The sequence below is a fragment of the Enhydra lutris genome, unplaced genomic scaffold, assembly GCF_002288905.1.
Source record: "Enhydra lutris kenyoni isolate GAN:26980312 unplaced genomic scaffold, ASM228890v2 scaffoldscaffold3, whole genome shotgun sequence".
In the NCBI taxonomy this organism is placed as follows: domain Eukaryota; kingdom Metazoa; phylum Chordata; class Mammalia; order Carnivora; family Mustelidae; genus Enhydra; species Enhydra lutris.
The window spans coordinates 71,733,065-71,760,311 of NW_019154087.1; the positions used below are offsets into that span (position 1 = coordinate 71,733,065).

A 27,247-nucleotide genomic window follows, 5' to 3' on the forward strand; every position below is an offset into this window, starting at 1 on the left:
TTAATGTGCAGAGGATATTCAGTAGCAATATCAGGGAGGAGTCAGATGAAGTGTCAGGGAAATGGTATAGTCGTGAAGACCCGGCAGGCCTGGCGGGACAAAGGTTCCTCAGGGATCCTCCCTCAGCCAGAAGATCCAAGTCCGTGGCCAGGAGAGCCAGACCCAGCCCTTCATCAGGGCTGATTATGTAATTCACAGGGTCCAGAGCAAAACAAGTGTGTCAAGAGAGTGATAACAGAGCATTAAATGAAGCTTAAGGTCCTTCTGAGCAGCTCAGGTCCTGCCTCGACCCTCCTCAGAAGAGCGCATCACAGGCATGACGGCTAATTTTATGTCATCAACTTACTGGACTCTAGTACTGCGTTATTTAATCCAGGTACTGGTCTGAAGGTGTTTTGTACATGTGGTTAATATCTACAGTCAAGTGACCTAACGTAAAGGCAATTATTCTCGAAAACGGGTGGGCCTTGAGCAATCATTTGAAAGACTTAAAAGCAAAAATTGAGGTTTCTAGAAGAAGGATGAGTTCTGCCTTGAGAGTTTCTGTCTAGAGTGTTTGAGTTTCCAGACTATGGGGCTGCCCCCATGGATATCAGGTTTCGGAAAATCACAATAGCCAATTTCTTGAATGGATATGAGCTGTGCACTGGTGCCATTTCTCCAGAGGATGCTGACCGATACATAAGGGGCGGGTAAAGTTAATAAAAAGAAAAACATAGCAGGCAAAACCCTGGGGCTTTGGAAATCCAGTCCCTCTCAGGTTCTACAGATGAGGAAACCAAGGCTCAGAGAGGTGAAGAAGCTTGTCCAACATCACAGCAAGTTAGGAAAAGCAATGTCTTCAAACCTTCCGAGGTCTGTCTTGCAGCCCTAAGTTTTCAAGAGTTTGAATTTCATTTCTAAAATCTATGGATGTTGCATTCTATTTCATTATGTAACTGTGTTTTAAACTTTTGAGTAAAATTTTACTTTCCAAATCTTTAAATGACATTTCTTCTCTAGGAAAGAGTGGCACCTTTGTTCTGGGGTCTTCCAGAAGCTCACATTGACCCCAGCAGAAGTACAGATCCTGAGGGACACACAGTGAAATGTCTTAAGTCTGAAACCTTGAGATTCAGTAAAACTTCAAGTTCTGGAATGCTAGGGCAAAAGAAAGTTCTGGAAATAGACTTTCCAATTATTGGAGAACCCAGATGTCTTTTCTGGCTCAGGTTTTTCATGAGTATAATTTATTCTTCCTTTGATTTGGAATCTTTTGAGGCCCGAAGGTCATCCTTCCCCAAAAATTATCATTGTAGGGATGCCTGGGTGGCTCATTTGGTTAAGCATCTGCCTTCAGCTCAGGTTATGATCCCAGGATCCTGAGATCGAGCCCCACATTGAGCTCCCTGCTCAGTGGGGAGTCTGCTTCTCCCTCTCCCTCTGCCGCTCGCCCTCCTTGTGCTGGCTCTCTCTCTATGTTAAATAAATAAATAAAATCTTTTTAAAAAAATTAACATTGCAGAATCCTTTTGATTTGAATGTTGTGTCCCAGAGGTCATAAACTGGACTCCTGAAAGTATTGCTGGTACAGATGCACTTTTTCTCTCCTTCCTGGATTCCCCTTTACTACTTCTGTCCAAGGTCCCCACCGGCTGGCTTGTCTTCTCTCCCAGCGTCAGCCTTAGGTAGCAGGAGCCGGCTCTGCTCCGTGTGGCAAACACTCTCATCTCAGGAGATTTGGTAAATCATGGGTGCTGAGGCCCAGAACATGTGCTCTGACCCTGGAGGGTGACCACCAGCATCATCTGCAGAGACAGACAGAAGGTTGAGGAATGGCGTTTCCCCAGGGCCCAAGGGAAGCTATCAGGGCCGTTAGGTTAAATCTGGGGTGCGAGCTCACCAGCCAAAAGAAAAGGGGCACATTACACCAGGTGGCGTAACTGAACTGTGGGTGGCTTCTCCCCTCGGGGCGGTCACCTGGCCCCTCGCTCCACAGGGGCAGAGCTGAGAATGGGAGGGCTCCGCGCCAGCTCTGACGGTCTCAGAAGGATGCACCTCTGCCCAGAAAGTGTCCTAAAATTCGAGGATTTGAGCCCTTTAAAGGCCCAAGACAGATGCCCACTCACTTCACTCGCATTAGTCTCTGGGAAGGGATGACCCCAAATCAGCTGAGTCACCTTGGCTCCCTGCACAGACAGGACCAAGAGGCTAGACAAGGAGGTGGGTAGGGGGGACTGACTCCAGGGAGTGGGCAGCAAAGCCCAGCAGCAGCAACACAACTTTGGTCCTTCTTTCAAGGTCAGCCCAGAACAGGGACTCATGGCGCCCCCTGGTGGCAGCTGTCCCTAACCAGCCAAGGCACCCAGGCAGCAACAAAGGAGCCCGTCCCTGACATACATCCTGTGGCCAGCTAGTCCCCAACTAAAAAGTGGCCAGGAACACCACAGAGAAAGAAGCAGACCCAGGGAAGGGAGCCACTGGGGGGTTGCCGAGAGGGAAGGGTTCTCTATGCAACCCCAGGTTTCAAATTTAGAAGAGGTGCCTGGGCACCCTACAAGGAAGAGCTCACCCGTAGGTCTCCAGATACTAAAATGAGTCCAAAGGCAGGAGCTATCCAAGGAAGGGAGAGTGGAAGCTAGAAAAAGAGCTATGAGCACCCTAATTCCGGGGGTCCTTGAGGAATCCCCTAGACTAAAAGGGAAGCAATGCAATAAGGCAGGGTCTAAGCAAAGCTGAGCTAAAGCCGGTCTTATCTTGGTTTTGACCCTAGTTCTCTCTCCACGTGGCAGGGCCTTTCGGAAGATCAAGTGACACCCAGACTGTTCCAGAAAATTATCCAAATGTGGTGGCTTTTTTTTTTTGCTTTTGATATCCACAAGCGAATGTCTTCACACCCGCAGAGCGAGCTAACGCTGTCCCGAGTTCAAGATCTTTGCAGGCTATTATTTTATTTTATTTTTTTTAAAGATTTTATTTATTTGACAGACAGAGATCACAAGTAGGCAGAGAGGCAGGCAGAGAGAGAGAGAGAGGAGGAAGCAGGCTCCCCGCAGAGCAGAGAGTCCGATGTGGGGCTCGATCCCAGGATCCTGGGATCATGACCTGAGCCGAAGGCAGAGGCTTTAACCCACTGAGCCACCCAGGCGCCCCCAGGCTATTATTTTAAAGGCCAAACTCTTGCACACACCAGGCAGGTGGGCTGGTGATTGGATGCAGGCTTGAGCTTGAAGAATGAATGCGGTCCTTTGACACTACATCTCTGTGATTTTATATACCTGAAGTCATATGTGAAGAATTCCAGTCTTCTTGTGGGTGTAAGGCTGAATGAAGTAGGTGGTCCTCCCATCACCCCACCCTTGCGATGTGCCTTCTCTGAGGTCAGACTGAGTCAGGTGTTTGTTTTCACTGGATTGGGCACCAGAGAGAGACTGAGATCAAGAAGAGGTTGTGGGCAAATGTTTGGTGCTAGTTCAAGGTCAGTGTCTTTGCTCCCCGGGGTGATGAACAGAAGAGGGCAGGCAGATGATAGGGTTATCCTCTCCGTCCCCTTCCTAGCCTGAGTTAGCGTCTTCCCAACTCTGGAGGGTCCAGATGGGTTGAAGGCAAATGTTGACTGTGAGGGAATGGGACCTCTGGGCGGTGGGCGTGGGTGGACGGGTGGAACCGGCCCAGTGGCTGTTGCCCATGCTGCTCTGAGCCACATTCTAGACCTGGAGGATTATGACCAAGGGGTTGAGCATATCCCGGAGGCATACTGAGAGTCCATTACTCACCTGGTCCATTTGTCCCATGCGGTCCGGCTTTTACTGATTTTACTGATTTGCCTGTCATTGGTTACCATGGGTTCTATAGGTAAAGCTCTGCAGACCTGAGAACTTCCCACGTTGTCTTTAGAACTATTTAATAGTTCCTGAGTTTGCCAAGCTGCTCTCTTACAGCTAGCAAATGCCGGCAATGCTGGGTCTGGATAGGAGATTGAGGTGGAAGCCCGAGCTGCTCAAAGGAGGTTTCCTGGGAGCCCCAGAATTAGACCCGAGTTCGATCCCAACTCTGCCACTTTCCAGCCTCACAACTGTGAATACACGGTCCCTATTCTCTCTGCAACTCCCTGCTGGTGCCCTCTCCCCAGCACACTCCGCGTCTGAACTCCAGTCTCTCCCCCAGTGTTCTGAAAGTCCAGAGCACAGTAGGAAGAGGCAAGGTGTGGCTCTGGGACCCTCCATCCTGCCACTCTCCCTGCTCAAGCTGTCTGAGATTATCTGAGGTGGGGTGCTGTCTTGCTTGGTCTGGTCACCAAGATTGCTACTACCAGATGGCCTCCTCTCCTTATAGACAGAATGATGGTTTCCAGGTGCTGGCTTTGAATTTCACTTGGGCACCCTTAGAGAGCGGCCCCTGTGCCCTCCTTAAGCTTCCACCAGCAGTCAAGCCCTCCAGCCCATTGCCGGAGATGGGCGAGACAAGGGTACTGTTACATGGTGAGCGTTTTCCTTCAATCTTATCACTGGAACTTCGTGACCAAAGTGTAACCCCACTGGAGATGATGTCAAAAGCCTATCTGGAAGCCCTTCAGGAAAGTGAAGTGGGAGCCAAATGGCCTTTCATTGACCCCCAACCCCACCACTTAGTGTTGAGCTCTGCTCTGCACACATGACAGCTTCCTGGCTCCCACCCCTCCCCTATTCTCTGCTACTTCACAATGAAGGATGGGTAACCTGGGGTCCCCTTCAATAGCCTCTGGGGGCCACAATGAACAAGGGTCAGATGTTCTTGCATCTAGGCTTTCTGGGTCACATGCTTTTCTAATGAAGGCTACACCTAGAAGCCTTTGTAATGTGGGGATATAACCCCTGCCTAGAGAGAAACTATGGGACATAATGAGATGACATGAAGCAGTTGGCCAAGTGGTAGAGGGCTTCAGCTGGCCTAGGGGTACTGGTACAGTTGCGCAAGCTGTACACTGTGTAATTCCAGTATCATTTCACCATGCAGCGAGCAGAGATTATTTTTTATTACAATTTTCTGGCTGAAGGCCATTGAGAGTCACCATAGGGCTAACCACAGGGTTGGTGGTGCCCCTTGCCAGTCAGGTGCCAAGCCCTCTCTTCTCAGAACATCCAGTCCTGCTCCCACTTTGCCATGAGCTTCCTAGAGGCCATAGTCTTTCATTAGCCATGGTCTCCCTGCCACAATTCTCCATACACATCTTGTCCCTGCACCTTGGTGATCTTGTGCCCTGCCTTGGTCTTGGTAGCGCCTCAGGCTAGGACTCCTGTCAGGGATGGAGGGACATCTAACTAAACACCCTCAACGAGGCCACTGTGCAAAGGAGGAAAGAGGATGGACACAGGGGCTCCCAGCAAACCTCGGAGTCAGCTTTAGTCTGTCTTTAAGGTGGTACACTAGGACAGTGTGAAGTAGATTGCATAAAAAAAGCAACATTTGGATAAAGTGGCTGCCAGAATCCAGTGACATAATTAGAAAATAAAAAGCAAATTTTGAAATAAGGATGTGACATTAATGTGATATATGATTTACAATGATGGTCATTTTAGCAAATGCCTTCTGAACCCATGCCCTTTCTGAACCCATGCCCCTAATTAAGTGAACCACACTAACTTTATTCTGAATTTCCTTGAGAGCAAAATGAAAATTACCAGCTTCTTTGATGAGCTAAGCCTTGGGGTGTCACTTGTGTGCCAGAGGTACTTAGAACTTGAAGACAAGTAATGGTGACCTAAGAATATTTTTTTTAATTTTTTATTAACATATAATGTATTATTAGCCCCAGGGGTACAGGTCTGTGAATCACCAGGTTTACACACTTCACAGCACTCACCATAGCACATACCCTCCCCAGTGTCCATAACCCCACCACCCTCTCCCTACTGCCCTCCCCCTGGCAACCCTCAGTTTGTTTTGTGAGATTAAGAGTCTCTTATGGTTTGTCTCCCTCCTGATCCCATCTGTGACCTAAGAATATTCTAAGCGTTTAATTAATATGTGGACTTTGCTACAAACCTGGAATGCAGCCAGATGTGTTTTCCTCATGTGAAGTATATTTGATGAAAAGAATTCTGTAGTTAGAAAATACTCAGAAATGGTAAGGCTTCGTAACTTAGTGTTGGTGGGGCAGAACCGCGGTTAGGCAGGGCCATCTGCTGGCAGTCTGGGGTACTGCAGCCCAGCTATATCGGACTAAGAAGTAAATATGCCTTCAGGAAAAACCCAAGTAGATGAGAAATTGTGGTGGAGGCGAGGGCAAGATAGGAAAGTCGTATGGACTGACAGCAAACAAGGCCACGGTCAGGAAAGGGCCACAGGAATTCCAAACCCTTACAAGTAAAAAGGAAATTGACTCATTTAGTCTTTTGGGGATGACAGATTCCAGGAAGAAAATATCAACTGGGTATTAAAATACCCAGGATGCATTATTACTATCCCTTCTTCAATCTCATCTTCCGTGTGTTCCTTCAGGAGATCTCACTCACCCCAATACGGCCACCATTTTATAATGGAATGGACAAGATTCACTTTTCAGAAATATATTTTACTTGGCTGTTAGAACACATTTCCACTCTGAAAAGCAAGAACTCCTTGGTTCAACTCTGTCACACTCCTTTTATTCTCAATTACAGGATAGTCCTTATACCATCTGAGCTAGCGCTTTTCTTTCCTACATCTTTTTTTTTTTTCATGCCAAAATGAAGACCCATGGGAGATAGAAAAACCCAGCACAAAAGGACACCACAGAGAATTCAGATTACTGGTGGTTTTATTGAGTTAGTGGCACACAGGAGTTCTTCCCATGATCAGCGAACATGGTGTTACAATGCGGAGTCCAGAGGGAGGACAGGCGGGGTGAGGGGACAGGAGGGCCTCAAGGCAAGGCCCGGTCACTCGGTGACATGCGGAGCTCTCTCTAGGGGCCTATCGCTCATCTCGGGGGCGATGGAACTCAGACACCCGCCATGTGGAGAGGCAGTGTTCCCATCTCATTCCTCCCTGAAAACAAAACAAAGGAGAATGGAAGGTGAAGGCTGGACACTCACGGATAAATGCTTCTCAAAAAAGAAAGAACATCCTCCACAGGAAAATTAACATTTCCAGAGATTTTTCTGGCTTCCTGCCTGGTCTCTGCCTGTAGGAGGAATCATTCCCAGGCTTGACCCGAGGCCTTTTTTCTGGCTCCTGGGGACCTGCTGGGCCCGGAAGGAGCACAGTGAGGCCTGTGTACTCACCAGCTCTTCTGGCGGTATTCCTGAAGGGCTTTCTCTGCCACGGTCTCCATAAATTTAGGATTGTTCCTGGAGAGGTCTTCTGGGAGGATCACGGTGATGGGGTCGGAATCGAAGAGCTTCACAACCACCTTAGTGACGCCAGAGGGAGCACTGGAGTCAGAAGTCTGGGAACTCACCTAGGAGGAAAAAGGGTAAGAGAAGGACTGAAATATTGGTAAAAATGGACTCCTTTTGCAACAAAAGGACATCCAGACACGTGACCCCTCCGCTTTTTACTAAGTTTGACAGCCGTTCAATTCAATGAGCAGAAGGGCCCAAATTCATTTGTTTGTAGGTGTCAGTCGTATCTGCAAATGACCAACCAGCCCATGGGGTGACCCCTGACCCCCGCAGGGGAAAAACGGTTTCTAAGCCACCATGTTTTCTTTGGGCAGCTCCTGGCTGGGCCAGCAGCAGAAAAGGAATCAGGGAAAGAAAAACAACAACAAAAAAGGGTTCTCAGCACTAGAGAGAGGCTTTCTATCACTGGTAAAGAATAACGCACCAATTCATGGGCCAAGCTAGAGTGTAGGGCAGCGAGGCAGCTTTGTGGGTAGAGCACAGGCTTTTCAGCCAGGTGGATAGGTTCAAGTGCCCAAGTGGGTCACCCAACAGTTATTAAACCTGGGGCAAGCTGTTGCATCTCTCACTTTCCTCAACCATCAATGGGGTCACAATGGGGAGGGGGGCACCCAGGTGGCTCAGTCAGTTAAGCGTCTGACTTTTGATTTTGGCTCAGGTCATGATCTCAGGGTTGTGAGATCCAGCCCCACCTTGGGCTCCACGCTGGGCATGGAGCCTGCTTGAGATTTTCTTTCTCCTTCTCCCTGTGCCCCTCGCCCCTCATGAGGCTTCCATGCGTTCATGTACTTCCAAGTTGTATGTTTCCTGCCACATGACAAATGTTTGATCCAAAGCGCAAGTGCCCCCTTTAACATCTCCATCCTATTTTGTTCCCCGGGGAGGCTCACATCACCGCCAGACATACCTGCCCCCCCTCCACCCCGATCTTCAGTGTGTGGCCAGGATGGGACTCACCGTCGTGACCTGGAGATAGAATGGGTCCTCGGTCTGAGTGAGATTTGCCAGTTGGGACACCCAGCTAAACTGCTCGTCCAGCTGCTTCAGCAGGGAGGACGTGTTGAACATCTTCTCCTGGTAGGACTGCAGCAGCTCGTCGTACAGCTTGGTGAACTTCTCGGCAATCTGGAGGGAATTATTAAGTTCCTGTCGCAGCTGGACCTGAGCGGGGTTGTTGGACGAACAGTCTGCCCGGAAATGGAGGAAAAAAATTTTAAAAAGGCGGAAATGTGAAGGGAATCCTCAAAAGGGATAAAAATACGACTGGAAGTCAGTTCATGGAGCCAGGACCTAAAGCACAGCGGTTCTAAACGCCCAGCCACACGCAGTGTGCAGTCACTCGGTAACAAAATTCAGAGCTCGCCCAGAATGTCAATCAACATGCTGCTTCCTTCATCGACAAAGTCTTGCTCTGGAAAACAATGTCACCTGAACTAAACAGGGTCCTTAGTGACATCATTGATTTACCTTTGGGGGCAAGGCCCTTACCTCCTTGGAGACCGGTGACAAAGGGCACTGACCGCACCTTGAGAAGCACTGATCTCAGTCTATGTGGCTCAGACCCCGAGCAGCGCTTGCTGTGCTAGTCCCCCGATGCATCGTTTCCGGAGAGAAGGAGTGTTACTTACAGCTCCTAAATACCAGACATTACACGAGCACTTTGGATACCCACTATCTCCAAGAATCACAGCTCTTTCACCTCAAGTGTTACGAGTGATGAAATTGAGGCCCACAAAAGTAAATCACTTGCTAAAAGACACAGAAGGATTTATGGGGCCAGGATTGAATCCAAGGCTTTAACTCCTAAACTTGGGCTCTTCCTCCTCTGAGTCTGTGGCTCTGGAAAAATTCTCCAAGCCTGTCTTTCGAGCCTATCTGCAGAGCTAGAAATCTAGTGCCAAGAGTCCATGACACACAAGAGCTGGCCAGGATCCTTGGGGTACAGAGCAGAGTAGCTTGCTGACTCGGGGGCCCGGCTGGCCCATCTGCTCACCAGAGCTGGTCACCCCGCTCATTGGGGGAGCAGAGAAGACACAGGGGACTGCTCTGGGTCCTGGAATGCTCACTGCAGTTTGTATAATCGATAAGAGCGGGCAACTATCCACTGTGTCTTTAAAAACTACTGATTTTCTTTCCCTGGTTTGTTTCAAAACTATCCCAAGGAGGGTACATCAAACCCAAGCAAGTCAGGAGAAGACAGACCTTTGTATGCTGCATTTACTGTAAAGGGTCCCCGTGAGTGATTATAAGTAGATGTAATCATTTCTATTAAACTCTTAAAAATGGTAGGTAGGGCAGGAAATAAAAGCCAGGTTGGAAAGATAATATAATGAATAATCTCAACTCTTTCACCAGGGGAAAATTAGAAATTGCAAAAAGTCACTGAGAACTGAGACTCTGTCTAGAGCAGTAGATCTCAACCGTGGGCTCTGCTGCCCCCAGGGGGATATTTAGTAAGGTCTGAAAATAGTTTTGGCTGTCACACCTGCAGTTGGGGGCGGGTACCAGTGCCTGGCCAGTAGAGACCAAGGGAGCTGCTAAACATCCCGCAGAGCAGAGGACAGCCTCTCCCGACAAAAATGATCCATTCCAGGGGGAGCTTGGGGGGCTCCTTCGGTTAAACGTCTGCCTTCAGCTCAGGTCATGATCCTGGGGTCCAGGGATGGAGCCCCGTGTCAGGGGTGGGGTGAGTGGGGAGGTTGGGGGGGTGGTCCCTGCTTAGCAGGGAGCTTATTTCTCCGTTTCTCCCTCTCCCTCTGTCCCTCCCCCTGCTGGTGCACGCACGCGCACACACACACACACACACACTCTCTCTCTCTCTCTCAAATAAACAAATAAAATCTTAAAAAACAAACAAACAAAAACAAGCCAGTCCAAAATGTCCAAAACGTCAGTAGTGCCGAAGTTGAGAAACCCTGGTCTAGAGCGGTCAGGCAGTGCGTGCTCGTTTGGTGGCGGGCGCCTCAAAGGAGAGGTGGTCACTTTCTGTCGGGGTAGAAGGGCAGGCAGTGTGGGTGAGCTGTGATCAGGGACCGTTAAGATCCGTGCTCAGGGCACCGGCGTGAGCCCGGGCACCCACGCTCTCTCCTTCTGGCCCTGCATGCACTTTCTGGCAGCGAGGAACTGCACCCTTGACGCTCCTCTGTGACAGCTGATGGGCAAAGCCAGGGACCCTGGGTTGAGGACTCCTGTCCACTTCGGACATCCGCCCCTCCCTGCACTTGGATTTCTTTCCCAGTGCCTTTGAAACTTACAGGAGTGGGGCTGGGCATATTTAACTGGACTCTGAAGCCTTGGCCCAGCAAACCCAAACATATTAAGTAAGAGCAAAGCCACAGGAACAATCGGCTACACCCAAGGAAAACAATTAACTCTTTCCGAGCAGAGAAGGCTGTGTTTCAGATGCTTCTACAGCTATCACTCGAAGTAAGAAGAAATGAGCCAGGGAACGGATCTGATAAAGCTGAGGGGAGCGGCTGAAGGGAAGTGCGGTTGACCCTCGAATAACACGGTTTGAACTGTGTCTGTTTATACGCGGTCCTTTACAGTGTAGTACTGTGAACATAGCCTTCTCTCTTCTGTATCATTTCCTTGTAACATTTTTCTCTAGCTTACTCTAAGAATACAGTATACAGTACACATTACATATGAAATACGTGTTGATACCACCTCCCCTCACCCCCTCCTGGTTCAAAGGTCAACTCTATTTCCTTTGCTTTGGGGACTGATCAACCAAAGTGTATTTTGCTGGGAAGCGAAGGTACCACGACCAGTGACCCACGTGTTCTCAGGACAGAACACTAAGAACATATCAGTTAAGAACACATCCCAAACACCCAGCTCTCCAACATATGGGTGTCCTATCATCTTGGGAAGTGACTCAAGCTTCCTGTGACTATGAGCTTTTTTACCTCGGTAAGATAGGGAAAGTCACTGTACCCAACTCGGGGCCATTCTGAGGAAATGACTAATGTTTGCAAAGTGTTTACAACAGTACCAACATGTACTGCTATTTTATTTATTATTTATTGCTAAACAGAATACATATTATCTAAAAGTCCATCTGCAGAAAAAAGTGGGGACATCTATCCAGCATGGCCTGGGGAAGAGAGTAACAGGGGAAATTAAAAAAAAAGATGTCTCCCAACTTCAGGGACAACCTTACCTCTTAGCCCTTGTCTACAGATGGGGGCGCACATGGAACAGGGCCACGGACCTCCCCCAGTGCCACAGCTAGAAGGCAGCAGAGATGGAATTTCAAGCCCTATGTGTCTGACCCCATAAAGGGATCCAAAGCTCCTCGACTCACCCACGGACAAGATCTCCTGGCACTTTTCACACTGGTCCTTCATCTTCAGGCACCCTGTGGAGTTGTGACGGATCTCCTTGCACACGGCGCCGTCCTTGTTGTCTTCGGGAGACACATGAGGGAAGAGAGCGTCATGCTAAGGGACCACACAGAGTGATATAGTCCTCCCCTCCGACCCCTTCCACACTACTGTTTGCCTCCTTGAGATGCTTCTGTGGGCATAGCAGGTTGGGAATGAGTTGTCTGCCTGCAGATTCCGTCCTCTCTGATCAGGGCTCCCTGTGGAGGGATAGGGGAGGGAGCTCCTGGGGCTCCCTCCCACCATCTGCATCCAATAAGCCCTTCCTGCCTCTGTTCTCTTTGGCATCAGAACCTACTCTGCTCTGCATTCTATCTGGCTTGTCTCTCCGCTAGGGTCAGCAAGCCTCTTGAAGGAGGGAATGGGATCCTCTTAGAGCCACCTTATAACACAATACCCTTCCCCCCATTATGGATACGCAGTAGATGCTGTTCAATTCAGTGTCCTCCTGTATCTCCAAACCGATTCAAGCCAAACTGGGTACCAAAAGGTAGCATTCAGGAGGTGGTATTGGCTAACTATGTGTACTAGTTCAACGAAGGAAATCACCTCTGAAAGTACTGACTTTTCATGTCCACAGTAGAACTCATTCATTCAAAAAGTATTCATGCATGCCCATTCTGTACCAGGCCCCAAGGCGATAGCCAGAAACAGCTTTCTAAACTGTAGCATGGACAGATTATATAATTTGTCACCATTGCTTGCACAGCATCCACATAAAGGCACCTGGTTCCCAAGACAAAGGGTCTGGTTCTCTAGAAAGGAGTCATCCACGTCACGCCCCCCAGTGGCCGAAAGGGGCATGGTCAACTTGAAAGAACGCAGATTCCAAGTCCGGCAGGGCTAAATTTGACCGGGTCCCCCTTTATCAGCTATGAATACTTGGACACACTCCTTCACCTGTCATACTTTTCTCCTCCACAAATGGGGATAATACCACCTTCATGGGGTTGTTGGGGAAAACAGATGACACACGCCAAGCCCCTGGCGTAGTTCTTAGAATCTAAAGGGTTTCTCAATAACCTGCTTGTTCCCATCCCTTCTCATGAAGAATGAAGGAGATGATGGCCTTCTAACCTTCTGTGAATTCCATTGGGTAGTGGGGGAGTCTGTGCAGGTTAACATCCATGGCCTGTTGAGCCTGGTGTATCATGTCGAAGAAGGGCTGAAACATGTCGTGGAAATTCAAGGGCTGGTAGCCAGGGAAAGGCATTATGTTCCGGGCAAAGCGGGGCTTGATATTGAAGAAAAAAGGCCTCCGCTGGAATGAGCTGAAGGGTGAGAAGTGGAAAGGGTCCTGGGGCTCACGGGTGAAGAATCTGTCCTGGAACAGCTCATCCATGATGCTGGACGCCCGGTCGAAACTGTCCTGCATGACGTCCAGGGCGTGGGTCTGCTGCCTGTCATTCTCCAGCAGGGAGTCGATGCGGTCGCCATTAATCCAGAAGTAGAAGGGAGAACTCTGGTTCAGGAACTCCTCAACCTGTGAGGGGCAGAACAGGGGAGTTAGGAGGAGCTCAGTGAAGTCCCAGCCTCCTCCTGCGTCCCCTTGCTGCCCCTCGGTCACCTCCATCACATAGCACATGACCAAAGCCCCTGCTGGGACTGGCTCCCTGACCCCCAACTGTCAGGCCAATCCCCTTTCATTCTACCCACCCAGTGGGGAAGAGTTTGAGAAGACGTCGGAGGCCAAGAGATGCACAAACCCCCATCACCCGAGACGAATCTCCTTTCTGGTCACCAAGGATTCCCCACATCCCGACTCAGCCAAGGGCCAATGGAGAGGTCTTTAGTTCATGAGTCCCAACCAGGCGAGGCCCACAGGGGAGGATAGGATCAATGTTAATGTGCTAAAATTCCTAATTCCTTTTGCCTAAGTGGACCCAGGGATGTGCCACTCCACGAAGTCATTTGTTATGTCATCCAGCTAATCATTTCTGGATGAGAATCTTCTAAGAGACAGCACAGGTGCTTTGGGTGACTTCACATTTGCACACTGAGGGCAAACGTTGCCAACTGATCGTGGCACTCCAGGCCTCAGGGCAGCTGGGACAAATCAGTTGCATCTGGCAGGTGAAATGAAGCTGTGATACTGTGATTTATAGAAAGAAGTGTCTATTTGGTCTTTGTCTGCTTCCTAGAGCCCTTAGAATTTCCTGTGAGGAGAGCAATAAACTTACATGCTAATAATAAATTTAAAAAATAATAAAGCTATGCTAATGAGGTGATTTTTGGAAAGCACCTGAGGATGGAGGCTGGTCGACAGCTGAACCCACCGAGATTGGAACGATGGAATTTTTAATCTCATCTCCTGATTTCAGGGGAGGGGAGAGGGGCTGGAAGTTGAATCCATCAGCAATGGCCAATGATTTAATCAATCATGCCCGTGGGAGGAAGACTCCTTAAAATCCCACAAGGAAGGGCTTGAGGAGCTTCTGGGTGGCTGAACACGTGAAGATGGAGGATGGAGGCGAGTAGCGCCCTCTCAGAGGGCATGGAAAGTGCCCCACCCCTCGCCCACACCTTGAGCTATGCATTGCCTCCCTTTGGCTTTTCGGAGTTATATCCTTATATAATAAACCAAGAACCCAGTAAGTCAAATGTGTCTCTGAGTTGTGAGCTTCCCCAGCAAATTAAATGACCATGAGAAGGGGGCTGTAGGAACCTCCAATCTATAGCCAAGGCCAGAAGCACAGGTGACAAGCCAGACTTGTGATGGGTACCTGAAGTTGGGGCGGGGGTGGGTGTGAGCAGGACAGGCTTGTGGGCCTGAGCCCTTAGCCCGAGAGATCCCCCATCTCCAGGGAGAGAGTGTCAGAACTGAGCTGATTTGTAGGCACCCAGCTGGTGTGGGAGAACTGCCCCACGGGTTGGAACAGGGTTGGCGGGTCGGGGGAAGGACCAGAGAAGAAGCATATTTCCCTCCATTCCCGCCTCCACCGCTCAGAGCCCGGCGGTGCTCAACAGCCCCACCCCTTTCACCTGGTGGCCAACCAGCCCCGTGCCGCTTCTGCAGACGCGGGCGTAGAACTTCATGCAGGTCTGTTTCAGGCAGGGCTTACACTCCTCCCAGAGGGCCATCATGGTGTCGTTGCACACCCCCTGCGACGCCTTCAGCTTCGTTTCTGAATCCTTGGTGTCATTCAGGGCATCCTGCAGGAGGACACGAGGCCAGGTTAGCCACGTGGAAACCACAGGCTTCACGCTCTCCAAGCAGGCACAATGCCGGGCCCTCCACCCACTGAGGCAGGCCTTCCCAGGGCTGGCCACACCACATGCCTATTTCCTCCTCTGGCTCCTGCGTTCCCCCATTTGCCTGGAATTCCCTCCCCACCCCACTTTAAGCATCTTCTCAACTTCGAGACCCGGTTTTTCTTCCTGGTCTTCCCCGTCCACTAGAACCCACGTGGATATCCCTTTCCTCTGACACTGCACTTAGTCTTGACCCCAGGATTGACCTCTCTTTTATACCCTATTTTCTAACCTCAACTTCTGGTGTTTAAATGTTGTCTTCCAAAGCTTCCAGAGGCGCTTGGAATCTTATTTGTCTAGTGCAGCCCCGGTCCCTGGCACGCCATCAAAAATCAAAGTCACAACAGCTATCAAAACTCTCTAGCACATCCATGGCATTTGGCCAGGTAATTCTGTAAGAATCCGCCCCAAAGAATTCCTGCAGTAAAGGGGAAATCCAATGCATGAAGATCTCTGATACGGTGTTCTTTAATGGCACAGGCTGGGTGGGAAATACTCAATCAACCCGAATGCTTAAAAATAGAAGGTCAAGGTGCACGATGGCTCTGTGGGTTAAAGCCTCTGCCTTCGGCTCAGGTCATGATCTCAGGATCCTGGGATTGAGCCCTGCATCAGGCTCTCTGCTCAGCAGGGAGCCTGCTTTTCCCCCCTCTGCCCCCCGCCTGCCTCTCTATCTACTTGTGATCTCTGTCAAATAAATAAATAAAATCTTAAAAAAAAAAAAAATAGAAGGTCAAGCAAATCATTGGTCTACACAAGGCCAGAGACACGCTTTTTGAGGGGTTCATTGTTAACTTTCAAATAGTATAACAAGCATTTTTCATGTTAACAAGGTGTGATTTTGAATATAGTGACTATCAGAAGAGTATAAAGGAAAACAAAGGAGCAAGAAACAGATCAAATGTTAACAGTGAATTGTCCATAGGTAAAAGGTTACGGAAAACTTTTCCTCTTCCACTTTTATATATTAAAATCACAACAAATGAGTGTGTTAACCTTTCGAAGAAGAATTAAGTAGACCATCCACACCCCAAAGCAAAGGTACGGGAAGAGCTGACCAGGAGGACCTTGAGTTCTGTGAGATCACTCTCCTGTTCCAGGTGCCATGCTCCTGCTGGGAAGGCCGCCGTGCCTCCCACCCAGCCAACCCACAAGCAAGCATCAACCTCGCTGCCCACTTCCTCTCTTTCACATTCACAGATTCAGGAACCAAGACGTCATGGAGTCTTGTCCTCAACTTGATGTGCTTTCTCACAAAACCTGGATTGGAGAATACTAAACTGATGATAACCCCAAAAACTCAAGAACAGGACTTGCCTGACACTTTTCTAGGAGCTCCTTGAGGATTCTCCCAGAATGGTGAGGAAAAACACTGATGCCAAGGAAGGGCACTGCGTCAAAAGAAAGAGCGGGATCCAGGCCAGCATTTCCCTAAGTGGCCTCCAGGGAATTGTGCTGAAAGCTATCATGGGGAGAGGGGCACCTGGGTGGCTCAGCTGGTTAAGCTCCTGCCTTCAGGCTCAGGTCATGATCCCAGGCTCCTGGGATCCAGCCCCACATTGGGCTTCCTGCTCAGCAGGGAATCTGCTTCTCCCTCTCCTTCTGCCCTCCCACCATGTGCATTCTCTCTCTCTCTCTCTCTCTCTCTCTCTCGAGCGCACGCGTGTGTGTGTGTGCGCGCTCCAGCTCAAATAAATAAATAAAATCTTTAAAAAAAAAAAAAACTATCATGGGGAGAAAAAAAGGATTCCCTGGTCAATTCGGTTTGGAAAACACAGGGTTAAATGAAGTTCCACAACCTTCTTTACTACAGAACTTCTCAGAGCCTTTAAAGCACTTTACTGGGTGTGGTGCATAAACAATGAATTTTGGAACACTGAAAAAAAAATTAAATTAAATTAAAAAACAAACAAACAAACAACACTTTTGTATGCATCATAGGTCAGGAAAGTGGCAGGTGACCCATCTTAGCCTCTCCATCATTAGGGGTAGGGAGGCAATGGGAGTAGGTTTTTAGGATACCCTTAAGGAGACTGCTGATTTTTAAAATTAGTCGTTTACTCCATTATGGTGTTTTAGTTTTGTTGAATCATTAAGCACAGGCTAGACCCACTATTTTCACTATCCAACTTAGATGTCTCTTTATTAAGGAGTCAGAACTCTAGAAAGCCATGGGGCACTGCAGTTTGTACCTGCCTTCACCCCAAAGTTATTGCCCTACTAGATAAGCTTCTGAAGGTGGGGCGCCACCCCCCTCCTGACCCGGGGCAGATCTGATCCGAAGCCTACCTTGGAGCTTGCATAGTCAGGGTTTAGAAAAATCTACTGAAGTGAATCAGTCATCATCAGGCCCCGGGCCAAGCTGGTAAGAAACCAGATCCAAGAGCCAACCCCTTGAAGCTCTCAAAAGCAAAGAAACCTTCCCTCTTTCTTAACTACAGCCCCAGCATCAGCTGACACTAGCTTGAGAGGGCCCAGGGTCACCACGGCAACCCAGCAGGGCACCCGAGGGGGGATGGCCCCTCCCCTCCACAGAGGGGGTGCGATCTGGTCCTCTGGCTTCTCCTTACCTCTTTCTTCTTCTTGGCTTCTTCCAAGTTGGTGAGCAGGGATTTGCGCTCCTCGTTTGTTTGTTCTATTAGGGTCTTTATCTGCTTCACCCCCTTGAGAGCATTTTTAATTTCCCGATTAATGTACTTACTCCCCTCGGTGGACATTTCTGCAAGAGAAGGGCAGGCAGGGAGAGTGAGGAGAGAGGCAGAGATGGGGCTGGGGATACCACTCTAGAACGAGCTGGAATGGTTGGGAAGGCCAATTCAGTCCAGGGGCTCTCCAGGCTGGGAGCACCCACCCCCAACTGGGTGGCCTTTGGACCCCAGCTTTGCCCTGACTGGGGTAGGGGAGGGGATCACGGGGCTTATTGTGGACCCAGTCCCCAAGTAGGGACTAAAGCAGCCGCTCTGGAGAACGAGCCTGCCCAGCTGCAGGGGAACATTTTCAAGGGGAAAAAGTCCTGAGAAACAAAACAGGAGCATAGGGGAAGGGAAGGAAAACTGAAACAAGACGAAATCAGAGAGGGAGACAAACCATGAGAGATTCTTGATCGCAGGAAAGAAACTGAGGGATGCTGGAGGGGAGGGGGGCGGGGCGCTGGGGATAACAGGGTGACGGGCATTAAGGAGGGCATGGGATGGACTGAGTGCTGGGTGTTAGATGCAACAGATGAACCACGGATCTCTAGCCCTGAAGCTCATAATACACTAGATGCGGCTTAAATTGAGTTGAAATAAAATATTTTTTAAAAATATTCTGGGGACGCCTGGGTGGCTCAGTTGGTTAAGCAGCTGCCTTCGGCTCAGGTCATGATCCCAGCGTCCTGGGATCGAGTCCCACATCGGGCTCCTTGTTCTGTGGGGAGCCTGCTTCTCCCTCTGCCTCTGCCTGCCACTCTGTCTGCCTGTGCTCGCTCTCTCTCTCTCTCTCTCTGACAAATAAATAAATAAAATCTTAAAAAAAAAAATATTCTGGAAGCATAACCATTTAAACATCAAAATGTAAAATCTTATATTGGATACAAGCGTTTCGGGGACTCCGTTTTACCAAACATCTGAACTTCCTTCTCCCATGGCTCCATGAGATAAGGGACACAAAGATGAATTAATGGCACCATTCCACAAGGAAGCTGTGATCAGGACACAACGCCCTGGGGCAAATGCAAGGAGACAGTTTCACCGAAATAGTGAAGGTGAAACAGCTAAGGCTCCTCTAGTGGCTGTCCTAGGCCAGGCACTGAGCCGGCCAGGACATATGCCTTTTCTGTAAATGCTCTCTGCACTGCCTATATCATCCCCACTGCAGCTCCAGGACAAAACAGTGAGATCAGATCCTCGTCCCGGGTTAATACAGCTGGGGGGGGTCACAGGGCCAGACACATACCTGAGTCTGATCTCCAAGTCTGAGTTTTTTTTTTTTTTTTTTTTTAAAGATTTTATTTATTTATTTGACAGAGAAATCACAAGTAGACGGAGAGGCAGGCAGAGAGAGAGAGAGAGAGAGAGAGAGAGGGAAGCAGGCTCCCTGCCAAGCAGAGAGCCCGACGCGGGACTCGATCCCAGGACCCTGAGATCATGACCTGAGCCGAAGGCAGTGGCCTAACCCACTGAGCCACCCAGGCGCCCCACCAAGTCTGAGTTTTTAACAAGACCCCTAGGAACTAGTCAGCTTGTAGGACCAGGGTGGGGAGGAGGGCACAGGGAGGAGGGGTTTCAGGAAAGGCCTGGCAGAGGAGTGCACCCCAAAGCTGGGCTCTGCAGGAGGATGTTTCCCCTTTTCTGGATACGGACCACTGGGTTTCTAGGTGGAAAGGTGGAGGGGACATATAGTAGGTGCCATGGGGACGCAAAAATGGAAACTCACGAAGGCTCAAATGAGCCAGGCTTCCCAAAGGAGGTGTGGGCCCTGGGACAAGCAGACTGGTGAAAAGGGACACAGCCACCAGAAAGCGCTGGGGATACACCTGAAAAATGCCTAGAAGCCCACCTGACCGCCAAGAACCTAGACCAGGTAGCTGCGGGAAGGAGGCCCCGAGAGGGACCCGCCTGAGCAAAGCCGATGGGTCTCTACTGCTTCGGGCCCTGGCAGAGAGGAAGTGGCCTGGGAGGGGACACCTGTTCCACTTACCCTGGAGCTCAGTGTCTGAGACCATCTGGTCTCCCAGAACCCGTCCATTCTCCCAGGTCAGCAGCAGCCCCACCAGCAGCAGGAGAGTCTTCATCGTGCCTCCCTCTCCAATTCTGGAATCCCAGCAGGCCTCTGTTTGTAGAGAACAGGAGACTGTCATGGTAACAGCTGGCCAGCCTGCTGGTTTCCGGCTGGCCTGCAGCCTCCAGCAGCTTCCCCGGAGCCCTGTGGAGGCCCTGCCCTCAGCCAGCCCCTCAGCTGGCACTACCTTGTTTCTAATCCCAGGGAAATTAGGAGAAAAGATCGGACTTGCCACTGGACCCCTTCAAAAGAAAGTGGAGGCTGGGGATACAGGGGGGAACCACAGGAGAAGCAGCCTAATACAGAAGAAACTAGAACTCTGGAGTCAGAGCCTGGGCTCAGGTCCAGCCCTCCTCTTCCTCCTCCTCCTCTTCCCCCAAAAATCGCTGACTCAGTCTGAGCATGTGTTTTCTGCATCCAGAAAGGACATCTATCTGATACCTGCTCCTATCAAATAAACACTCAAAACACCTCTCTAGGCTCCGCCCCTCTCCTTCCCCAGCCCTAATGTGGGGACTTTCTTGGAAGCCCCTGCTGTGTGCAGTCACTAATCAGGCCCACAGCAGGTGTCCCCAATCTGTCACAAAAGAAAAATCCCCTTTTTGTCCACCAAACCTCAACACCCCCTAAAACATCCTTTAAAAAAAAAAAAAATGACTTTATTTATTTATTTGACAGAAAGCCAGAGAGCACAAGTAGGGGGAGCAGCAGGCAGAGGGAGAAACAGGCTTCCAGCCAAGCAGGAATCCTGATGTGGGACTCGATCCCAGGACCATGGGATCATGACCTGAGCCAAAGGCAGATGTTTAACCGACTGAGCCACGCAGGCGCCCCCCCAAATGGCCTTTCAAGACTCGAAGGCAGTGAGATAAATGCCACTTGCCACCCCTGGCAGGAGACCTAAGATCTAGATCCCTGCATAGATTTGGGGTGTGAATGTAGCAGAGCAGGGGACAATTGTCTTCAGAGAGTAGTGGGGGCAGAGTCAAAGGGCTAAAGGGTGGGCCCTACGCCTCCCCAGAAGTTCCCTCTGGATGGATGGGCCCCTTTGTCACCAGGTCCTTTTCCCATGGCTGTCCCCTTTAAGCCCACAGTAGGGTGACTTGCCAAGGTGCCCCCCCCACCACTCAGCTGACTGCTGGGAGCCCAGGACAGCCCAGTGTTACACAATGGACCCTTTCCCAGAAGCTGGAATTGTTACACCAAACAGAAGCCCTCACCCCAGCAGCCCCCTCCACCACAATGCTTATCTGAACTCCCTCATTTCCCCTAACAGAACAGAGAGGTCGGGTCCCCCTTCCTGAAATTGTGAACATCAGAAAAACTGCCCTCGGCTCAGCAGGCCCATAGAAACCCTTGGTAGCACATGAATAAAGGAAGCCTCTCCTGGAAAATAGTAAAGCAGCCAAGCTGTGGGTCCCAAACCAGCCGCACAGCAAAGGCACAGCGTGGGAGAAGAGAGTGGGTCACTGCCTTCCCCAAAGACAGGGTGGGTGGCTGAGTCGGGGTGCTATTTCAGGCCTGCCAGAAGGCCCAAGGCTCAAGGGCTCTGCCCTAGCTGCTCACTGAGGCCTGAAAACGCCTCAGAGGGACACAGAGCTTTTGTGACGCCCAAGAGAAAAAGCCAGCAAGAACACCCACCTCTCCCCGAGAGGCCCCTGGATACTTCTCAGAAATTCATACAAGAGCCTCTGAATTAGGCCTAGACCAGGAGACACGGCGTTGGGCCCTAAAAAAAAGGGAGGTGGGGCAAGAGCACTGATGGAGGAGTCCAGAAACCCAGCAGCCAATACAGTCTCACACCAGGAGCCTGGGCTCCATGGGGCGCCCCTGGGTCCCGAGCAGAGAAAAATCAGCCTCTTGCCCCAATCCTTGGCCTCTGAGGAAAAGCTAAACCCAGAGACAGCATGGGGCTCCCAAAGGCCTGCAGCAGGCTGGGAATCCAAGGATGAGGACCCCGCCCCCCCATCTCTAGTCCAGTGTCCTTTCCCGGACACCAGGTAACTTAAATGTGACCTCAGTGTCTTCATCTGTACAATATACCCCATGTAGACCTCTGAGATGTGACTGCCTTCTGCAAACACAGGGGTCTTAGATAATCACAGTAAATTCTGGCTGTTTCGAAATCTGACCTAGGACCCGTTGTGGCCATTGGCACTATCCTTCGGGGAAGTGGGAGGAGGTGGCATGTTTGGAGAAGGGCAGAGGAACCTGTGACCCCTCCCAGTGAGGCTTTGCTCTGGTGCAAGGCTCAGCTCCCTTAGAGAACCTAGGCATCACCTGGGATGGTGGGGGAGGGGGATCTTGTGACAATGCTGACTCTGACTCTTAATATGATATTGATACTGCCCATCCAAGGGCAGCACTAGAACTCTCCTCTCCTCTCGGCTCGGCCTGGGCACCCGGCTACCGATGCCCTGCCAAGGTCCTCCTCTCCCCACCCACCACCACTATGCAGTCCCCACCGCCCCCCAGCAGGCTTCACCCACAGCAGACTGAGCCATGGGAAGGACACAGAGACCTAAGCCAAAAGAGTCACACATGCAGCTAGCGTGCTGCACGGTTTTTAACGCCCAAGACCCAAGTTCCATCCCACTGCCTCCCCTAATGTAGGAACCAAACGGAAAAGAAAAACAAGGCACTGGTAATTCATGCCATCCAGAGACAACTACTAGCACTGCTGTAGATGTCCTTCGATTTTCTATGCATTTCTGTGCAATCCGATCCCTTACACCCATTATCCTCAAATAGTTCTTTAAAAGCACACCTTTGGGGCTGCAGAATGGTGCATTTTCTGGTGGCCTCTATTTTGCCCTCCCACAAGGTTGGGCATTTACATTGTATGTAATTTCCCAGTGTTATTATAATGAAGACTCAAGCCGGCACCCTTTCATTCTATCTGTCCTTATTCTTAAATTCCTAACCTCTTTTTAAAAATAAAAATAATAGGGGCGCCTGGGTGGCTCAGTGGGTTAAAGCCTCTGCCTTCGGCTCAGGTCATGATCTCAGGGTCCTGGCATAGAGTCATGATCTCAGGGTCCATGATCTCAGGGTCCTGGCTCACTGCTCAGTGGGGAGCCTGCTTCCCTCTCTCTCTCTCTGCCTGCCTCTCTGCCTACTTGTGATCTCTGTCTATCAGGTAAATAGATAAAATCTTAAAAAAAAAATAAGAATAATAAACAGCTTCTTCCTTTTTTTTTTTAATTAGGTCCAGAAATTCTGGAAGATCAAGGCTTCAGTTCTAGTCCTGAGTCTAACATCTACATGCTGTTTATCTTGGGAAAGGATCCTAAACCGCTCCAGACCTCAGACTGTCATCTATAAAATGAGACATTTGGAGCAGACGTCTGCGATCTGATGACAGTTGTGACTTTTCTCTGATGTATCCTGGGCATTAGGAAGCAGAAAGAGTGCGATTTAAGTGGCTGCAACATGTACTTAAATCAAAACATACTTATGATCATCCTTTGGAGAGAAGTACGGAATTTAGGGGCAGACCAGACGACTCAAGCAGGCAAACTGACCACCACAGGAGCCCAGTACCTGGACAAGGAGAACGCCACAGAAGGTCTGGGCCTCCTGCAATAGGCATTAGCTCTCCAAGCCGCACTTCCCCATCCTTGCAAAAGGAGGGTCATTACACCTGTCCTAGTTAACCCACAGAACTGTGGCTGCAGCTAGCGAGCACGGGAGCTCCGGAGTCCTGGCCCGAGCGCCACCCCGCAGCAGTTCGGCCTCCAGCTCGGCGGCCCGGTGACGGGGCTCGAGCCACCTCCCTTCCCTTGTTCCCCGACTCCATCCGAAGCGCAGCTCTGACAGCCCAGGTGGTACCAGCGATCTTCCTGTCCTCTCTCGGTTACCACCCCCGGTTGCCACCCCCCGCTCGGGTCCCGGTGGGGCTCTGAGCCGGTAGGAGAGGTGGGGACATCTCACCGGTCAGCGGCGCCCGGCGACCGTGCGCTGCTCCTGGCGACGCCGCGTGGTGAGCACCGTGAGGCGCGCGTATTTATAGCGCTCTGTCTCGTCTACACCCCTTTTGGGGCTGGCTGCAAACCTGCATGACTCACGCCCAAAGAATGCTGTGGAATTCACCGGGAGCTTTCTGGAAGCCGGCGCCGGAGGGGGCGAAGAGGCGGGGTAGGGGTGCGCAGAGGCGGGGTAGGGGGGCGCTCCCGGGCAGCACCCGACGGGGGGCGCGCGTAGGGCGGGTTGGGGAGAGGGCGGCAGGGCTCCTGCACCGCAAACCGCCGCGCGGGGGTGCTGCGGTGCGCCGCTCGCTGCTAGCCGCTTCCCAACTACCCCGCGGCTCAGAGTTGGGGGACCGTGCCCCCAGGAGGGGAAGGGCTCCAGTTAAGATGCGCAGCTCGGGGACCCCTCCACGGGGTTCCAGGGGTGCACTACGCTCCAAAACAAAATCGCACAATTCTTTCTGATTGAACGTGAGCCTCGTTCCACTTTAGTAGAAAAGCATCAGAAATTATGAGGGTGGGCTGGAGAGGGTGTTGTGCGAGAGAACACAGAGCGAGAAAGAAATGCCACTTCTCCAGCCATCACAGTGACCCCCGTGGGCCTTTGGTGCACGTGCTGGCCAGGAGGAAACAGGAATGTGTTTTGGGGGGTGAACTGAGCATACATTGAGGGAACCACAACATCCCCCTGGCTCCTTGATTCCTGAACCTTAAGCAATTATTGTCCCCACCCATTTGGGGCCCACTTAAGCCGGGTGGGCTTCACGGTGTGGGACTCGGCAGCCCCACACTTGGCTTGAGGGCTCTCCCTGCAATGTTGAAATTCCTCATGGTTGTTGAACAAGGGGTCCAGAATTTTCATCTTGCACCTGGCCTTGCAAATTAGTACAGGTCCTGTTTGCAAGGGAAGGGAGTTGGGGCTCATTTAGCTTGATGGGTCTGTCTCAGTTCCCTCTGCTGACAGGAGGAGCTAATTTCTAGACTCCCTTTGGCAGGGGGCTATGAGGTTCCAGAGAGATGGGAGCCTGGCAGGGAGGGCACCAACCCAGATGCCCCTCAGGTATAGCTACTTCTTGGGAAAGAAACAGAGGCACCTGCTCTGGAACCCCAGGACATTTGCACTCCAGGTGAAAAGTCAAGTTGCCTGCTGGTGGTTCTCACACCGATGGGGGGAGAAGGGTAGGCCGGGGGGTGGGGGGGTGAAGGCAGCCTGGTTTGGGTGGCCAACTTTGAAAGCCACTCGAGACGTAAGGCTTTAGGGGAGATCTGTAATGGTCAGGGGCTGAGTTTTTCTGCCCAACACTTCCAGAGCTATAGCTTGAGGCCCAGTCCCTAGTGGCCCAAGGTCCAGGGACAACTGGGACCCCACCCTTTTTCTGGAGGGAGCACAAATGGAGCTTCTAGGCCTATGAAGAAGTAGGGGCACTTGAGCTGGGTGCATGGATTTCTGACTACAGTCTTAGTTCTGCCCTAAAGTTCTGGGTGACCTTGGACAACCACTTTGCCCTCTGGGCCTCAATTTCTTCCAAGTGGACAATGAAGAATCGGGAAGGTAGGTGTCATCTCTAAGGTCTCATTCAGCCTAACCTGAGACAATGTCAAGTGTTGAGAAAATCAGCCCAGAGGGGGAAAAAAAATCCAGTGAAAATGTGGAACAATATTTCTCTCTTGAGGCTTCCTGTTATTTCTCTTTAAAAAGAAAAAAGTCTAATTATCAGTAACAGCTACATTTTCTATGGAAACTGCCTCCTCCTTACCATATCAATGACTGAGGTCACAGGAGCTGTTTTTGAGCACTCCTTGTAACTTCTCTGTTCTGTGCCCACCCCCCCACGCCCCACCCCCCCCACATCCGGCACAAGAGGCATAAATCTGTGATAATTATATTTGTAAAAATCAGATTTTGAAGGACAGACAAGGAGATCTGCCTCAGTCAGCTGAAGTGGGGGAAGGGAGGAGAGGGAGAGGGGATTTGGAAGAAAACTTGATCACTCCGGCTACTCAGCAAACAAGGCTCAGCTGATTAAACTTTAAAGGGGGAAATTGTGAATTTTGAAAGCTATCACACCATACCCCAGTGCTGATTCCCCACCAACACCAGTAATGCTCCCCCTCTCCCCTGGTGATCATCCTGCCTCTGTTTGAATGCCCCCAATGACTGAGAGCTTACTACCTGTATGCAAACAACTGTCTAGAAAAGCTATTGATAGCACTAGGTTCTCAGAGTCTGGCCCCTGCAAGGGCAGCCCCCAAGCCCGGTTCTGTCCTTCGAAGCCATACAGGAAAACCCAATCCCTCTCCCTCCTGCTAGTCCTTCTGATACTTGAAGGCAGCTAGTTGCTTCTCCCAGTGATCTCCAGGCATGTGCCTGCCTGCCCTGTCCTTGTTTGCAGATTCCTCCCCAGCCCTTTGGCCTTCTGGACCTTGCCTCTCTTGCTGCTCTGAGCCCAGCGGTGAACCTGCCAATACCACGGAGGGCTGACCACCTTTCCCTTTGCTCAGATGTTCTAGACAAGGTTCTGTTTCACTGCTGAGTCACTTGGCTGATTCATATAGAATTCGTCATCTTTTTGGCAGATGCTGCTGTTTAATCATTTTGCTCCCATCTTGGACTTATGCAATCAGTTTGGGGTTTGTAGCTTGATTTTTTTTTTTTTTTCCCCTGGAACAGGGGACCATGGGTAGGGTGTGAGGGGAAAGTAAAGGGCTCTATGTTTATCGATTTATCTGGTTTATCTCTGTATGCTTTTCCTCACCTTCTCTCCCCTGCTATGAAATATCTTTGTCATGCACCCCTATCACCACCACACTGTCCAGCTCAGTGCCACCAGCCCGACCACTGCCGGCATAGCTGGAACAAGCTAGAAATGGTCAAGAGCAGTGAGTAGCCCGTGGCCTACTATTAATCATACCTCTCCAGGCTCGAATTATTGAACAGGTCTGTTCCATCAGTTACAGACCTATGAAAAAAAACATGTTTTTTTTTTTTTTTTCAAGATTTTATTTATTTGACAGAGAGAGATCACAAGTGGTCAGAGAGGCAAGCAGAGAGAGAGAGAGGAGGAAGCAGGCTCCCTGCAGAGCAGAGAACCCGATGCGGGACTCGATTCCAGGACCCTGAGATCATGACCTGAGCCGAAGGCAGAGGCTTAACCACTGAGCCACCCAGGTGCCCCCAAAAAATCATGTTTGATAAAAATTGTATACAGTAAACTCAGCCCACAGCAGGTGCAGAGGTGTCCTGAATGCTTTTTCAGGACCTCCCTAACATAACAAAAGTGTCACTCCATCAGGTGCATTTCTCTCTCCTCGCATCTAGGGAATACGTTTTTGGGAAAAGATACGAAGCTAGCCTCCTCCAAGATGCTTACCATGGACCTCTGAGTAGACAAATATTACTTAAATTATCTTCACTGCTACACTTGCTATTGACTGACTCCATGGTCTAGATGTTACTCCAGAATTGGTCAACTCTAACATTTAGCTCTAATTCTTTGATTAATGGGCATTTTAAAAAGCTTTATTTATGTATTTT

General features: G+C 50.4%; 1 protein-coding gene across 1 annotated transcript; it reads right to left on the reverse strand.

Annotated features, from left to right (window-relative positions):
- Positions 1–6,739: 6,739 nt before the first annotated feature.
- LOC111153483 (clusterin) lies at positions 6,740–23,853 on the reverse strand. The gene is made up of 9 exons (XM_022512518.1): positions 23,678–23,853; positions 19,664–19,795; positions 17,554–17,702; positions 14,714–14,884; positions 12,809–13,214; positions 11,653–11,754; positions 8,301–8,530; positions 7,224–7,399; positions 6,740–6,987 (listed from the first exon to the last, which is right to left on the reverse strand). Exons 2-9 carry the CDS (start codon positions 19,755–19,757, stop codon positions 6,978–6,980), a joined length of 1,338 nt encoding a protein of 445 aa, XP_022368226.1. The 5' UTR covers positions 19,758–19,795; positions 23,678–23,853; the 3' UTR covers positions 6,740–6,977.
- Between the last annotated feature and the right edge of the window lie 3,394 nt (positions 23,854–27,247).